Raw genomic sequence first — 18,328 nt, forward strand, 5'->3', positions numbered from 1 at the left:
AAACTGGCTATAGGATCTTGTTCCACTTCTTGCAATTAAGAGGATAGCATTGCTTATTATTCTGCATTTTCTTTCTACCAGAAGAACTAACACTGTTCTAGAAATATCAAGCAGTGGGCCAGTTTGACAGTCTCAGCATTTATCTCTTAACACATTTCTCCAAATTTTCTATGTGACACAGAGACTGGCTAATAGGACACTGCAAAACTTTTGGGAAAATTTAGGTTTACTTCTGTTACTTTGCAAACCCTGTATAGGTAGCTGATAATTGAAGTGTAATGAGCACAAGGATTCTGCTTTATTGCTTCCTCCTTACTGTGACTAGTAGGGAGATTAAATTGGAGTACCTTAAACTTGACCAGAAATTTAAGAAAAAAAATTGCTGTAAAATGCTGACCTATCATTCAGAAAATTGAGTGTTTTAAAGATGATAACTATATACGTTTTTCAAAAGTTACAGCATTCTGGTCTTAGTTAAGATCTGGGAAACAGGATCATATAGTTCTGATTCCAGTACTGTTATGAAAATTTTCTCTAATTTTGCTCAAAGCTGCATTGCCTATGTACATGTATTTCCACATCCATTCAGTTGGGAATATCTATTTACGTACCTTCAAGGATTTTGCGAAAATTGTAAATATTTGTCAAGCACAATATTAAGTGCTGCCGAATGTTTGAAATAGATGGGATGAACCAAAAAAAAAAAGTCTATTTATACAGCAATGTCTTAATTGTTTCTTTTGGGGTTTTTTGTTTGGTTGGTTTGTTGGGGTATTTTTGGTTTTTTTTTTTAAGCTTTCAGGATTTTGTATTGTAACGATGGTCCTTAACAAAAACCAAAACCAAACCCAGATCCTGCTTTCTTTTCTGTTTGTCACTGCTTAAAATTGCAAACTTGGATTGTTGAAATTGCAATGATAGCCTCTGAAGTTCTCCTTAACATTTTAAATACTAGTTTTATTGCTTGCAGAGAAATGGATGCTGCGAGGACACCTTTAAGTGAAGCAGAATTTGAAGAAATCATGAATAGAAATAGGGCAATCTCAAGCAGTGCCATTTCAAGAGCTGTATCAGATGCCAGTGCTGGTTAGTAAAACTCAATGTGTCTTTTATTCTACCCAACTGAAAAGAATTTATAGGGTTTTTTAAAAATTAGGAATCTGAAAGGGCTGAAGCCCCATTTTCCTGATAGAACGCTGAATGTAGATGCAACTTATGACTGATTTTGTACTGTGCTTCTGTTAGTTTCTAAGAAAACCTGAGTACTGATCAGGACAGTATTTTAATATTTGGTGTTAGAGTAAATTGTCTAGATGCAAAATGGTAATACTGTTACAGATAAAAATCTGTGTTTTAATTTGCATAATCTTCTGATCTTTTCAGGGGACTATGGAAGTGCTATAGAGACCTTGGTAACTGCAATTTCCTTAATCAAACAGTCCAAAGTATCTGCAGATGATCGCTGCAAAGTGCTTATTAGCTCTCTTCAGGACTGCCTTCATGGAATTGAGTCCAAGTCTTATGGTTCTGGATCCAGGTAAAACTTTCCTCTTCCATCTGCTCTTACTTAGAAAAGAGAAGGTGTGGTGCAGGACTAGTTTACAGAGAAGAAACTAAGGCTTGTAAGAAGTCAGTGATTTGCTGAGTTGCACAGGAAATGTGTGAAGGAACTAAATAAAGATTTCCTGAACCTAGGAAAGCTGCCTTTTAATTAACCCTCTTATCAAAATTGATCTGACTAGCTTCAATTTAACTCTTAGTTTTATTTAGTGGTTTTGGCCCATATTTTCCATATGCAGATTAGCAGCCATGCTGTAGTGATTGTTTGATATGTGGTGCATTTCCCCCAGCTGATTTCAGTCATCCTCCATTCTGAGTATGTACTTTGATTTTTCCTTGCTACATTAGAAAGTGGGAGCCTCTTACTATCTGTAACTGAGTTCTTAGCCACCACTGTTTGTACCAGGCATCTTTAATGTTATATACAAAAATATACCTGCATCACAATGAACAGATCTTACCCTTATACCTATTTTTGATCAAATTCATACTCGTAAGCAGAGTACAAAACCAGCATGGGGATGACAAATATCTTGAGGAAAAAAATTAATGAAGTAATTTCTTTTAGAAGACGTGAACGATCCAGAGAGAGGGACCACAGTAGGTCACGAGAAAAAAGCAGGCGGCACAAATCACGTAGTAGAGACCGTCACGATGACTATTACCGGGAAAGGAGCCGGGAGCGGGAGAGGCACCGCGATCGTGACAGAGATCGTGACAGAGAACGGGACAGAGAGAGAGAATATCGTCACCGTTAAAGAAGGTGAGCATTTCTTTTGTCTTCTTGAGCTTCACCGACTTGCTAAAATAACCCCTCTAGATGTATTTATACCATTCATGTCTGGCTTTAAATGATCCTTCAGTATGTACTGAATCACTTTCTTCTTGCAGCACCTGACATGAACATAGGTAAGTAATAACAGGTAATTAACTCATCTTGGGAGGGAGCAGGTATTTGTGCAATTATCTTCTACATTCTGCATGCCACTTCTCTTATTTTGGCTGATAATAGTGTTCTCAGTTTTTATGAAATGTGATTGAACCACTTCTTAAAAAGGCAATAAGTCAGACTGTTCTCTTTGTAATCTTGAAAGATTATATGAGTTTTACAGTTTCATTTCTTAATTGTATTTAAAAATACTAATTTTGTATTTTAAATTATACTTCTGTAAAGACTGTAGCACTTAGCCCTTCGTAGATTGTGTGTGGATTATTTCAGTGTCCGTACAGTTGTCCTTGCAAAGGTGCGGTGGTGATTTTGTGGGTTTTGTTGTTTTGTTTTGTGTTGCTTTTGTTTTATTTTTTTCCTGGTGAGTTTTAGTCAAATTCAGGAAATATAACCAGATTTTGCTCTTTATGTTATGAAATGTGACCTGTCAGTATCTTCTGCTTTCTAGCTAAATCCAGGTATTAACCTTCAGTAAAATTTATTTCCAGTTGCTGCCCACCACCCTGATTTTTCAGTCCATCCCCCTTCTGGTAGTAAAGTCATTTTCTGAAGACTAGTAAACAAATATGTAACACTAGAATTCTTTTCTGGTTGCTCACAAACTAACATGCTCTTTTGTTTCGTGTATCTGAAGTCTTGTATGCATCAAATGTCTAGATAGCTAGAGTAGCACACTCAACAATGATTTTTTTTCAATGCACTGCTTTAAAATACATAGAAATGTTGACATTATATAATGTACCATTTTTAGGGTTGATTCCTAATTCCCATGATTCCTTATATTTGACAATTGAAAAAAAAAACCAACCCTACCTAGTAGTGACTCTCCAGTGGCCTTTTCTCTTCTTGAAAGAACTTCCACTACATCTGCACTGAAATTGAAGTTTGTAGACATGCCTGTCTGCCCAGCTTCCATTTCTTACATTTAACTTCAGATTTAGTTTCCAGATTTGCATATGTTTTTTTATTCATGGGAGTTCATTTATAGATGTTACAGAGCAAAACTTACAAAAGTCAAATAAAATGTAGTATAGTCCTAAGTGAAAATACAGTTCTGTATGTCTTAAATGTTAGTTTTTCAGTCAGGCTCTTTGTGTCACTGCCACTCCTCTGGGAGAGAACAAATTATGGTAGTAAATGCTCTAAGAGTGTTGAGAGTTGAGTGGGATGTTGTGTCAGGTTCATGAACCAGCAGGGGACACAAAAAGAAATAACAGACTTAAAGAAGGGGAATCAAAGGCTTAAATAGGAAGGTGGAACATGGTAGCTGAAATAAAGTTGGCAGTATATTTCTGTTAGTGCTACTTTTTGCCATTAAAAATGGATTGGTAGAAATATTTCTAGAATTTCAACTAAATATCAAAAAATCAAAAATATCAACTCTGGTTCTTAATTGTAAAATAAGAGAATGTAAAAATACAGGTATAACAAAAGTAAATGTAAATTCTTTTGTTGAACTGGGTTTTTGCCTTTTATAGTAGCTGCATATTTTTGATATTTGCAAATAATTGTTACTAATAGAGGTAACCATTGAGCTGAGTAATGGATACATTTCCAGAGTGTTTTCCTTCTGGTGGAGATGAGTAAAGCATACTAAAAATGGCTAATAGCCTGGAATGAAAAATGAAAGATACTTTTTTTTTAACCCTTGACATAATTTACTGATCTAGCTTTGATTTTTGTGTATTTAGTGTTATGCACATAGATCCAGATTTACTGTGCCAAGTACAGATTTCCTACTCTTACCCCAAGAATATATGTCAAACAGCATTAGGTTGCATTTTATAATTTCTGAAGCATAATTTGCACTGAGGCTGTGATTTCAGTCTCAGTTCATGTGGGCTTTATATTTGCAAGATCCTTCAGCTTTGTTGTGTGCTGGGATTTCTCTTTTCTTTCAAAAGGGGGACTTGGTAAGATTCCCTTGTGCAAAGAAAATAGGTCCTAAGAACTTGATTTAAATGCCAAATTTAGTATTCTACATGTAAAGTAAAGCATTTGGTATTTTTTTAAGTTAAGTTGTAAACAGTTTGTCTTGTTTCTGTCTTAATGAAGAAGAGGTTTATTGTAGTTTTGTTTTTATATATTTATACACACACACATGCACATATAAAAGAAATACAGTTATCTCCTGGTTTGTATGTTTCATTTTCACTAAGATGTATGTTCCCATACATTTTTTGTTTCATTTTTTACATTGAATAATATTCATAAACTGATTTAACACTCAGTCATTTAATAAATATCAACAGTGCTGAAACGAGTTATTTCCCATATTACTGTGTTTTGCCAGAAAACATGAAGTTGCCTCTGTGCCTGCACCCTATGAATGGCACTTATATTTCTCCTTTATTGTGTACCTATAGTCATGACTGTGATACTGTACTGGCATTTTTTCCAAAATGTTACACGTCTAGTTCAGAAGGATTCTAAGGGTCCATTGTGAAAACTTTTGTGAACAGTGAAATTCTGTTTGTTCTGTATTACATTTATAGAGATGGCTTAAATTGGAATAACTTACAAAATATGTTTATAACAGCAAAACTTTAAAAACTTTAGTTGTACCATATCAGGTATTTACACTTCTGTTTGTACACTTCATGATTTAAAATCAAATTGTTGCAATATTTTTGTGCCTTCACTTGACTAAAACTTCATGTGCATTGACAACCCCTTCTCCTGAATTACTATAAACTGAATGCTTCTTTGGAACATCTTGCCTTTGCTCATAGAAAGCAAATATAATTATAAAAGATATATTTTTAAATAATAAAAAAGAACAATGGATTTAAGGCAAGTGTCTAACCTGTATAAATCAAAAAAACTGAGAACCCAATAGAACGGTAATTAGCAGAATTAATGTGTACAAACAGAATAGTAATGTAACTTCATCAGCATGAGTCCTGACTTGTTAGGCAGAATTTTTTTTTTTACTGAGAATCAATAATGTATTTCTAGCTGATACATTGTCCCAATCTTAATCTGTCTGAATTTCTATAACTGCTGAATGTTAAGTTTTTCATTTTATGTTTTTGTTACTGGGTTGATTGATTATTTCCTATTTAAACTGGATTTGGATTGAATTGCAAAGACAAAACCACAGCATTGTAACAGTTGATATGTATGTAGACTTTGTACTCCATATTTCATGTTTATTCTCTGATTTTTCTGCTCTCAAACCACTGTAAGCAAAGTAATTAGAAGTTTGAGGCTTGTATGCTTTTTCTGCTCTCAGATCACTCTGAAATTACTTTCAGCTTTAGAGTGATTGAAGAAATAACATGGTTGGATTTTTTTGTGTTAGTAGGAGGGGAAGTGGTACTGATGGCTTACATAGTACATAGTATTCATTATATTTTTGCTTCTCTAAGTTGGAATGGTTCTGTAACTGTGCTAATAACCACTTAAACATCAAGTGAAGTATGAAATTAGCCTTTTAAGAAAACTTGGAATGAATTGGCAAATGCTTGCTTTTAATAGGCTATTTTAATAATAAGCTTCTAGTTAATATTAAGTGAATCATGTGGTAACATTGTTCAAGACCTGGGTATATATACCTGTCTAGAATTATATCAGGTCTCAGTGTTGAACTATTATTAATATTGTTTACCTAATTTCTTTCTTTTTTCTTAACTGTGTGTTTTATGTGGGGCTGGCACTATTCTTCTGTATTTAGCATTCACCAGAGAAATGATGCTTTGTGCATCTGATTCAGTATTTGCAATCCAGTATAACATGAATAGAGGCAAGCAGTGCCACTGGTTTATGTGCTTCTTAAAATCTGTTTTAACTATTACTCTGGTGCTTTGCAGAAATACAGAGTTTGTCTCTTAATGTTCAGTGATGAATTGATTTTCTTGAGGGTGAAACGAGGATTTAAAAAATGAACAAATATCTTATGCCACTTATTTTCAAATGAATAACTTTTATTACTTTTTTCCATAAATATGTTGCTGTAATTTTACTGACTTCTGAGGTGTCTGTAGACACACATATTTTTTTTCCTCATATCCTGGGCTTCTTTATTTGTGAATTCATTAGTTTTGACAAATTTGATCTGTGTGAAAAGTTCCCCAAGAAACTTTTGCATGTATGAAATACAGTAGTGAAAATGTTGGTTTGCCAATGTTCTTCAAAGAATGAAAAAAATCACTTTTTTACTTTTGCTCATTGTGGTTTGAGAACTAAGATTTCTTTTTACCAAAAAAAAAAAAAGAAGAGACACATGTGGCAGCTTGATCTACCTTTTTGTCTCTCCCTCATATATGAATGTGAAAAATACTTGCTAATAATTAATATCTTTTTAACCTGTAAACTAAAGATTGAATTTTCTGAACGCACCTCTGTGTTCATCAGTTAGTTTTGATGAATAGATAGGCTGGGATAATAGAAGAAAGATACCTGACAAATTAAATTAGTTTAGGAGGATTTCCCCCCACGTAAAATTATTGATATACAGTCATGAAATTGTTGTTGTGTTGATCTTAAATTATACACTAAGACTGAGCAAAGACTGCAGGTAAGTACACTCAAAATAAGAGGGGGTAGCAGGCAACAAATGTGAGAAGATGCTAGTGCTGATTAAATAATCTGTACGTGTCTAGTGAACAGAACCACATGAATATCTGTGCTTACATGCTGAAAGACAAATAGAAAGTCAAGCTTGAAATTCCTTCTTGCTCACTATGTTACAGCTAAAGCATCACAATATTTGGGGTATTTTGTGATGTTCTGGAATGTAGGTTTGACTTCTAAGCTGGTATTTTCTCTGGGGTTTTTTGTTTGTGTATTTCTTTTTCTTCATGTATAGAATAAAATAAAGGAGAATTACATGAAGTAATTCATAGGAGTGTTTAGGATATAATAACAAATGTATCTCTTGTGCATTTTACTGAAATGTGAACATGTGAGATTGAAATCCAATCTCTGAAAATAAACTACTATAATCAAATTTGAGGGTTGTATGTATATACAGCTTTAAAATTGCTGTAGAATTTTCAAACTTTTAAAGGCTGTTTAAAGCTTTTATGTGAATGTTTGGATAATTTGAATTAAAGGGAAAAATTAGAGCTGCTATTGCAAGATGCTTTTGATATATCTATATATATTTATATATATATATATATAAGAAATTACTGGGGTTTTGTTGTAAGAATGTGTTTTTGTGGGTAAAAAGTGCTCAAGTTGCATCTTGCATAAATATAGAAATGTTTGATCACTCAAGTTCTGGGATTTCATTTGTGCAATGTTCTGGCATAAACCCCTAACTTTTAAACCACAAAATTTCCATTCAACACCTAAGTCTGAAATTTGGATAGAGTTGGTAAATTTCACTAGAAATGCTGAGAAACTGATTGCTGTCTGGTGTTAAATTGTACAAATCTAACACATGCTTGGGACAGATAGCTTATGTATGAGCTTGAGGCAGATGGAAAAGATGCCAAGAAATACTGACTAGAGATTTAATTTTTTAAAAAGTTTTTTGTTTCTTCAATATTCTACTTGCTTGTAGAATACTGAAAAAGGCTGAGCATGCAGGTATAATCCATACAGATTTATTTCTTTTTGGAACCACAGGAGTTTCCAGTTTTGCCAAGATACAGTGGCAGAATACTTGGAACTGAAATGTACACTACTTTGGATTTTAGTTGGTCATGTTTTCAAAAACAAAGGCTCAGTGTGGCGCTGACCATCTTAAAAGCCGTATACCAAAAAGCGTTAATCCTAAATTCACTTTATTGTGCATTCTTTGAAGTTCCTGTAGATCCATAAGTACCTTTACAGATATAGCAAATTATTCCCAGGAACGGGAGCTTTCTTATGGTAGTATTAAATCATATATAGGGCACTTTGGATCTATTAACTGTTGCCATGGACATAATCAAGATCCATAATTCTGGCTGCAGCAATTGTATGATGAGAGCAGCAAATTCTGATGTGCAGTCTCACAGCTGTCAAGTAGTGAGTTTCTCCACTAGAAAACTGAGATTCTCTCCTGTCTGTTTGTGCTAACTTAGCTCACAGCTCCCAACGTGTTTTTCTTGTGGAGCTAGCACCTTGTCACTTTGCTACTAATTAATTTCAGAAATACATAACTCCCATGGAAACACTGGCCTCTGGGGAAGGAACTTCCCCAAAAGTAGTTGTTGATGCATTCAGGACCTGGGAACAAAATCTGTGAATAAGAGAAGACATTTCACTTACTGATCGGGATTAGTTTATGTGCATACTATAGTGTATAGGATAAACTTGGTTATACTTTGGAATTTTTAAAAGTTATTGTTAACAGTCATTTTGAGGAAATTAAGAAAAATTGCATACTTAGTTTTCCCAGCTTTGAAAGTATTGTACTAATAGAAGAATATTTGACAGCTGTGTACTGTTGCATGTTCATGAAATTGCTTCTCTAAATGCCTTGGTTTTCAAACGAATAATTTAATGTGTTGGGTTTTTAAAAGAACTTGATTGAAACTATTTTGAAATTGAGTGTTGAAATTGTGAATTATTAATGAAATTAAGGTAGCTAATTGTTTTGTAATGGAATTCAACTGAAATCCAGTGTATGAAATTATACTATCCCAAGTATTTTGTGAACTCTTACAATAATTAACTTTGAATTGTGTGGTTCCCTGATTTGCCAAAATAGATGAGAGCAGGAAGTAGGGCTTGGGGTTTTTTCAAGGGCAAGGAGGTGAGGAAACCTGCAAATCTACATTGTATTAATTGAAAAGTGGGTTCTTGTGCATAATTGCAAGTGTGTATTTTTAGATGTGAACCCCATCCAGCTTGCCACTAGTCTTTTGAAATACTGGTGTCAGATTCTGTGTGCTTTTAAATGTTACTGAGCTGTGAGCCATCCACTTCATTATATAATCAATTAATTACTTAAATGTCAAACCATCTTAAAACTTATGTAAGTGGGCAGGTAAAAATGTAAAAATCTAATTGTGGTAAAATTACTTGAAATTCTTGTTCAGTTACTCTTGCAGAATGCATACTTTAGGAAGTGTTCTATATAAATTTGACAGTCAGGCACAGAAGCAGTAGTTATTTCTTTATCATCAGTACTTTAACTGTGAAGTTTATATTCTTTCAACTTCATTGTTCAACAGCATTAATCTTATTTTTAATTACTGTATTAGAAAACAACTTCAAATGAGTAGCTACTGCTTCTGGGTATTTTATGTTAGTAACATCACGGTGAAGTAGATGCACGAGTTGTGTATGTATAGATAAGCCAACAATTTTCTGTGTGTTTTGGGGAGTAGCAAAATCTACATCACAAATTTTGACACATTACAGCTGAAGGAAGAGGAACAGCGTGCAAGACAAGATACATTCTTCAAGGAAAGATGCTTGTCCAGCAGTTTGCTTCATGTGATTGAACTGAGCCTGTAAGGATTCATGGATAATATGAACAGGAATAGATCTGAATAAAGCAAATCTGCATACATGGTAACCAGTAGCTCTTTTACTTTTTTATGTTGCTTAACTGTTTTATTTGAGGGAAACCTGTGTGATTTAAACCTTATAGCTTTTGCAACTTTATTACTGGTTATATACATTTGGCAATTATAATGTGCAAGCAATTGAAAAAAGTCAAGTAAATGCTTGTTTTTATAGTAGTTTGTTCATGTTAAACTGTTCATATAATGTCTGTACACAGCACCACTGATTACAGTAGATGTAGTGTTGTAATAAACTGTTTAATGGGGCTGATGTGTAAAGCTGTTCAAGTTATTTGATGTTTACACCTCAGGGAAAGTCATGTGTTCAGCAATATTTAAAGATAATGTTACAATGAAAACATTGATGCTGTCTTCAGAAACATCGCAATAGTTCTTGCCTATGCCTCAACCTAATCTTGGATTCAGCGAGTTAAACATACTAATGTTGCGCTCTCCCACTCAATTTTGATACAAAAATAGGTGGTTACGTGAAACCTTTAATTCTGTTTTGCTTTTTAGCAGTGTTTACCTAGGTGGCTTGTGAATTTGCTAATTGACTTATAAAACTGTAAAAACTGCAGCTCTCTGTGGTCGGTTGTTCTGAGGTGAGATAGTCCCAGGTCTGTGATTTTTAGCACACTGAAAATTTTATCTCTCATACAGCCTTGATCCTGATTGACACTAGAGTTAATATAAACTTAAACTGTTCATATGAACTTAAACTGCCCATAATAAGGGGTAGAAAGGTTAGGTTTAAAACACCCAAAATCCTGCAGTTGTTTACAGTTTTATAGTAATAGTGCTTGTGTGTGTTCCCTGTCCACCCCAAGGCCGTAGCAGTCTGTACATAGTTGTATATTAGAAATGTGCCAGAAGAAACAAGATGTTACCATTTTTATGACTTCATGGGTTTGGTATTTTCTTAATACTTTGGGGTTTATTCACACATGCATATAAAAGAGAAGGTACATTTGTATGTCCTTGTTCACCAGTGGGCAATATTTAAAATGTCTTTAGCAAAAAATGGCACTGATTAAATTTGTCAAATGAGGTTTTGTAAATTTACCTAAAAACAAATTAATGGAGCACTCAGTGAAAGTAGGCGTCAAATTAAAGAATTTGTTTTAAATTTCATCAGGTGTCAAATGCAAGCAAATTTCGTAAAAGCTGCAAAAGCTTCATTTCAGTCAGCCTTGCACAAAGGCTCGCTTTTAGTCTATTGTAAAATGTTATGTAACAGACACACTCTTGGAGTTGTCACTCGTTCAAATAGCTGTACTTAATGTTTTAAGTTAAGTTTCAAGACCTCAGATGGCTTTAAGAGGCAACTCTTAGAAGCCTCTTGATTTCTTTTTTACCGATTTTGAAGATTTTACAGCTGACTTAAAATGTTACCCTGTTCAGGAAAGCATTTAAATCTGTTTGGTTTTCCAGAGCGTATAAAGCATGTGCTTATATTTCATAGATTTCAAGAAATGTAAACATATGCTTTAAGTGTTGTGTTTGCATATGTGAGTGATTTTTATGCTTTACTGAGTTGGGATCAGTAGCTTGTGCAACTGCTAAAGTTTTGCATAAGCCTGAAATGCTCTAATATTTTTGGCACCTACTATTGAACCAGGTTTCCTGCAGTCAGGTTGATGCTGTTGGACTTGGCTACAGCTTCAGACTTGCCCCTTTTTCTTTTTTTCTTAAACTGTGTACCTCAGTTCCTCACGCATGGGATCACTGGTGTTAATTGAACTATTTGCTTCTGAGAAGATATTTCACGTGTTTGTTTAATCCGGTTTGAAAATGAAACCTGCCTTTAAATATTTTGTAAAACTGAAAGTTGTATCAAGCAAGTCATGAATCACTTCTTGCTTTTTTTTTGTGAATAGGTATTGGTTACAAACAGTACTGTTGTAACTTCGTTTTCTTTACTTAAAAACATTGTTTACTACTGTGTGTAATAACTTTAAGGAAGAAATTACCTGCCTGTAGCAGTTAAATTGGGAATAGCTAATACTGGAAAAGCAGCAGGTAAGTAGTGTTCCATTGCGTAGATATATGAAATTTTAAAATAAAAGTAACATTACAAGCATTTTATGTAGGAACTGATACTTTAGTCCACATTGAAATAGATTTGAGACTGTTGCTCTTTTTACATAGATTGTAATTTCTCACTCACATATTTCCATTGCTGGCAATGGAAATAGCAGGGAGAGAATAGCAGGGGGTAAATAATGTAAGTTAAACAGAATGACCATTGTGACCTGAGAGACGAGATCTCTGTATGAAGCCCATTATTTCTGCCTGTTCTCCAGATTCTTAGTTTTAACAGATAAATGTACTGTGTTGCATTTTAGGTAATACTCTCTTGTTGTAGTGAGCTTCCTTTGTTAGATTTTTTTTTTTTTTTTAATAAAACAAAAAAATGTGCAGAAAAAATCCAAAGACCCTGATAAACACCAAAAAGGAATATGCCTAATGTACATCATGTGTAACTGGATCTGTAGTAGAATTTTTACCAAGTCTTGGTTTACTAAAGGTTCTTGCAATTTTCTGTACACGTGCAGGAAATGGCAGTTTGGAAACTTGCTGAATGGTGGTGATGCCATGATGGCTCCTGCTGTTTAATATTCATTCAGTTGTATTTCATTTCCTTTTGCTGATGAAAGGATGAAATAATCTCTGAGGAAATACTTAATTTTTTTCAAATATTGAGTTTATAAGTAACATTGAAAATATTATCTAAAGGCTATGTCCTTTATCTTGAAAGACAAAACTAACAAATAGTGACTTAGGAGTGGTGGTGCTTTACCAACAGACTTTGTTTTGGTGGTTTATTTTTTAGAAGTAGAGGGTGATTTTTTTAAAGTAAATTTTTTACAGGATTATGCATTTTGACAGGTCAAAGTACTTAAGAAGAACAACATAGCATTTTGGAAACTGTACAGTCTTTCTTTTTTTTTCCCTCATTCCTTTTTTGCTTTCTGTGCCAATATTTTTTGTTCTGATGGCATTTTGGAAAATTTTTGTCAGAACTTCAGATTTTTATTTACAGTGTGGCTTATAAGCTTGGATAGCTGCTGTTTTTTGTGTTAAACAAGATATTTTTATTAAGTTTAGACATTAGCTTTTTTCTTTATGGACTGAGTACTTTCTCGTTTTGTTCCTTTGAAATTGGTGAGGCTTAGTTTTTCTAACTGTATTTTTTTACCTGATTGTTTAGTTGCATACACAAACCCTTGTAAATGGTTTTTTTTCCTAGTTGTATGTGGATAATTGGAGATTTAAATGTTGTATATACTTGTCTTCTGTGTTTCTAGTAAAATACATGGCATTCTTTGTAGAAATACCTAATTCCTGATTTTCTTTCCTTATCCACTTGCTCTTTGTGTACAGGTTAAACAGACATTGCTCCCATTTCTATTTATAGAATTTTATACATGGCCTGTTAAAATTGTCTTTGGTTCTTGTGTGAACTGAGATACAGCCTTAAATTTCCTGATACAGTGCTCGTTAAGATACTGTCAGTCATGTAGATTTGAATATAAAACATGCACATTTAGGACTGGTACTCTTCAGAGATCTGAGACACTAAATTGCTTCTGCATTGAAATATAAACTCTTCAAGATTTTAGAGAAGGAAAGTGCAGGCCAGTGTCCATATAAAAATATGAATTCATTTGAATTCTTTCCAAAATAAGGATTGTAATATAGAAAAGAAACAATGTAGATGCAGTTGAGATGCAAATTATTTTGGTAATTTACTGCACAGGTCCTGAACATAATGGTTGCAGCATGCTGATGAATCATGATGTTTATGCAGAAATACTGTCTCTTGCAATTACGATGCCTTGCAATTAATACTTCAGACTAGCTTGGGGTGGATGTGGGTGTTGAGTTGGGGTTTTCTTGGTTTTGTACTTGTTTTGCCTTCCTCCCCTTTCTTCCCCATACCCTATTGAGGTCTGACATCCCATGTATTTTTAGATTTCCATTTAGCTATAGAGGATAAATTTACTAAGGAGCAGTTTGGGGTATAGAAGCTCATCGGTTTGATGTTAGTGTGCGATTTGTTTTCCCCCATGTTGGACAAAATGCAATAAAGCTCCTTATTCCATTTATATATAATATGTTTGTTAATTCATGAACCCTTTCTGTAGCCCCAGTGATTGCAGTGGGTTCTGGGATGATGCATATGCCTGTGCTTAAATCTTCAAAATACACTAATTTTACAGAAGTCTCTTGAAAATAGTAAACATATACTTTTGATCCTGATGGAATGGAGCATTTAAGTTGTAAAAATTCCTATCTATTCATACCATGTAATGTGATTTTTACATAATTTCAGTAATAACACTTTAGAGTATATTCAATAGACTTCAGCCTCACCCTCTTGTACACAGTATTTTGTAATAGAAAATATTTTAAACTGTGTATATTATTATCACATTATGAAACAGACATTCCTTTGATCTTCAGATGTAAGAAAATGAGGAATGTGTGTGCTTTTATAAATATAAGTGGTTGCAAATTCATATTCCTTACTACTGCAGTTGTCCTTTTTTAAAATAATAAAGAAAGGAAAAAAAAAAGCCAAGTGTTTTGAAGGTGAAATACATTCCTATTTGGTAAACTCTAACATTTTTATGATGATTACCAGCGCTGCTGACTTTCTAAACAAAAGGCTGTATTGTCTTCCTGTACCATTCCATTTCCTGGTTCCTGCTTTGCACAAGGATATACGAGTAAATATTCAAGAAATGGTTTGAAATACAGGAGGGGGTTGTCCAAGGTGGAATGCAGAATTGCATTGCAAAATGTAAGGAAATGGATGCTTGTCAGAATGCCTGACTCCAAAGGATTTTATATATATAGTAAACAGTTCCCTGATGCTGGCAGGCCAAAGAGTCTGTTGAATACTGCAGTTTTTGGAGACCTCTATTTCTCTGCAAGGTAAGAATGGTATCCTAGCAAATGTGGATTTCAAACATTTTCAGCAGAGGTACTTAAATAATCTGTAAATTTAGGGATAATTACATTTTTTTAGATGTTATACTTGAAATATTGCACAACTTTTAGCTTTCATAGGTTTCTTTTTTTCAGCCTTTAGGAGACTGTTAAGCAATTTGCTGTCCAACTTTTGTGTTGGTCTTAAACTGCAATAGTAGTTTACCTTGTATTGAAGAAATAAAGACCATTTTTATATGAAAAAATACTTTTGTCTGTCTTCATTTCAGCTTGTCTAATTTCTTCGCAATTCTCATTATTGCCAGACTTCTCAAATTTTCAGACATTAAAACTTGGAGGGTGGACATTCTAAGATACTTACAGCTAGATTCTGTGCTGTAATTACTTCTGAATCTAGAAATAGTTTATACTAGCTCTTATCCTTATCTGGACTTTTTAGAGTTTACAACCAGTGAGTAGTGCAGACTTTTTTTTTTAAGCTAACGTTATTTTTCTGTAAAATACAGTGCCCCCACAGGAAGTCTGTTAACTAAAGGGAATAAAATAAGCATGTACGTAAAGCAGTTTCAGTCTGTTAAAATTACATTTTCAGACTCAAACATCAGTATAGTAATGTTTGGAGCTGTGGACTTCCTCTTTTTAATCTGGTTTCTTGCTTTGACTTTATACCTGGCAAATGTTAATCATTGCAGAGCATGTGAGTGTTAAACACAGCGGCTGTAAAACAGCTCTATGGCAGGTTGAATTGCTGTCAGCTCATTTCGTGCAAAATACTGGTTTGGTACGAGTGACAGTAACCATCCTCTGATGATTTAAAACTACTCCTGATACTGGGGTTACATGGGCAAATATTTTAACTGCTAAAGCAGAACATTGTGTTACATAAAACACATCACTGTGTTACAAACACAAAGCCACTTGCATTGCCATACTGTGCCATTCTAGTGCTGAACTTCCATATTCATAATACTTGTCAAAGTTCATTCACTCTGGCACAAAACAAGCTAGATCCATTGTACCATCTTAGATTACTGGTATCATTTTCTATGCTGTTGGCTCCACCTTTGGCATGTGATGAGCCTCTGCCGCTTGACAGTGGTAAGATTATGTGAGAACACTGGTGTTCCTGTCAGAAAAAAATCACCGTTTCAAAAAAAAAGTCAAAAATTTAATATAATTGGCTTGGAAGAACACAACGTTCATGACTGTGTTTAAACCCAATGTGGAACTGTACAGGTCTCTTTAGAGAAAACAAAATGTTCATTAGAAAATTAACCTGAATTTCTTGGGGCATTGCTCCAAACCTACAGTAATGGAAAAAGCATTCACTTGCTCTAAAGGGCTCAGACATTATTTGTCCAAATAGCAAACCATAGGATAACAAAGCCAGCTTGGCCACTGAGTTTACTGTACTGTGTCAGAATTCACCGTAACAACCTGAGTTCTTAATGTGATTATGTGTTGTAGCCTGGTTTCAGTGACCATGTGAAAATTTGGGCAGAGATGGAAATGGTGCTGGGCTGTGGCTGGTGGGGTTAGGGGACTCCAGGCTTTCCTCTGGGTTAAGAGCAGAGGGGGAAATTATTGTGAACTCTTGATTTTGAAAGTATCTTCCTGCAATTTTCCTCCAGGTTAGGGTGTTCAGCAGTTCCTATTGCTGAAATGTGAGACAAGTGTAAAGCACCCTGTCCCCCAAAACATGGGATGTATACTCTAAGATAAACACAGTGAGGATTCAGTAGTACGTGGATGAATTCGTTGTGGAGGTGTTCAAGCATAGGTCAGCTAACCAGGATGGAGGAACATCAAGGTATGCTTTGAAATGGTATTGGAGAATGGGGAAAGTAATGTAACTAGTATGGGGTTTGTCTTCTTCCATGAGAGTTCTGTAGGGAAAATATCCTTTGAGTTGTAGACATAGAAATAATTTGATAATGCTGACTAGGAAAATGTTCTTGCTTAATTCTGCTTGTAAGAAGCTTCCCTCCAACTTCTTTCAGGGTCTTCTTAATAACTGCTGCAGATTGGAAGTCCCAGAGACCTAGATGAGCTGGAGGGAGAGATCCTGGTGGAATCCAGGCTTCAGATTATTGTCCTTGCTTGTTTCTCTCCGACTGGAGAGTCCCCAATGCTTAGCAATGTGGAATCTGGTGCAGAAGCCTCCTCTTTGCCACCTCAGCAAAGAAAGTTAATTCTTCCCATCTGTTACATCCTCTGACAGTTGGAAGCAAAATAAAAATGCCAAAAACCCAAAATCACCCCCACCAGGATAAACCTGTTCCTGAACATGGCAGCATTTAGCAGAGTAACCTCACTGTGTGGCCCTTATATTGACTGTTAGCTATGTGGGAGGAGAGGGAGGTGGAAGGCATTTGTGAGGTTTGGCAGGGGAGCCTAAAATAGTTCTGTGAGCCCTCTGTTGTTACTCTAACAGCATTTGAAGGGAGACTACTGGACTGTAGAAACTTTTTCTGTGAGGAAGCTCTGCAGTTCCTGTGCATTCCTGCTAAGGGTTTTGCATCCCAGGCAGTGGGACAGCTGAGTTCCACAGATGTTTTTACAGAAAGAAGTCTTCCCTTTTGCTGCTGTGCCTCTTCTGCACCAGCCTCACTGAAAGCACTACTGAAGTTTCTTCTCTTGCAAAGCTGGCATTTTGCTTTGTTTACTGTCAGTACAGGAGTTACTGATCAGAGAGAGGTTTTAGTCTTAAATATTGTCTCTATGGAAGTGAGACATCTTGAGCACCTTCAGGGAAGCAGGCACTGAGCAAGGAGTTGGAAGTGTCTTTTTAACCCTTGTTTGGGCTGGAAAGAGATGCTCAGGTTTGGAGTATTAGTGCTGTTCTCTGTCTTAATTTTCTCCTGGTTCATCATTCAGACAGTTTAATAATACTGCAGCTTGTCCAGGAAAAATGGTAAGCTGCAAAAGAGAAGAGCAGCAGAAAGCAAATCAAACACCCAAAGTAGCAGAGCAAAGTCTGTGAAGCTAGAAAAGGTACATTTGTCCAGTGCAGACTGCGTAAAGGAAGACAGAGGTATGTGTGTAGTTCATGATCACAAAGCTGCCTTTTTTACAAACATTACTACATGAAGTTTGGGTGCAGGCACCCGAGTGTCTGTACCCCAAAATTCTGGACTAAAATCACAACACACAAGGTGAGGAAAAACTGGTTTAATAATTTAGGGGCCAGGACCTCTGTTTTGCATTGGGATTTAGCTGAGTCCCCTGGAAGGCCTGCAGTATCATGGTCCTAGATATAAAATAGTCAATTGAGAAAGTTTTGCCCAGTTAGCATTTTTGTAAAGACAACCTCCTGGTCAGCATACCAAGTTTGTTAAAGGAATATAGTCTGCACACTCAACACTTCTGACAATGGTTTTAGCACATCCTAAAGTTCTTAAAGCATGATACT

The 18,328-nt window shown here is 35.1% G+C and overlaps 1 protein-coding gene across 5 annotated transcripts in view; it reads left to right on the top strand.

Moving 5' to 3' along the window:
* CPSF6 (cleavage and polyadenylation specific factor 6) overlaps window positions 1–15,161 on the top strand; it is a 31,853-nt gene extending 16,692 nt beyond the window's left edge. For 2 of the 5 annotated variants that reach the window (XM_064701911.1, XM_064701914.1), the window contains 4 exons: window positions 971–1,086; window positions 1,384–1,537; window positions 2,129–2,323; window positions 9,812–15,161. In XM_064701911.1, the coding sequence (XP_064557981.1) occupies window positions 971–1,086; window positions 1,384–1,537; window positions 2,129–2,318 (460 nt within the window). In that variant the 3' untranslated portion in view covers window positions 2,319–2,323; window positions 9,812–15,161. Of the gene's footprint in view, window positions 1–970; window positions 1,087–1,383; window positions 1,538–2,128; window positions 2,324–2,451 lie in introns of all 5 variants that reach the window. The other 3 variants (XM_064701913.1, XM_064701915.1, XM_064701912.1) reach the window with 2 other exon arrangements.
* Window positions 15,162–18,328: the final 3,167 nt, after the last annotated feature.

Source organism: Zonotrichia leucophrys, chromosome 1A, assembly GCF_028769735.1.
Source record: "Zonotrichia leucophrys gambelii isolate GWCS_2022_RI chromosome 1A, RI_Zleu_2.0, whole genome shotgun sequence".
Taxonomy (NCBI): Eukaryota; Metazoa; Chordata; class Aves; order Passeriformes; family Passerellidae; genus Zonotrichia; species Zonotrichia leucophrys.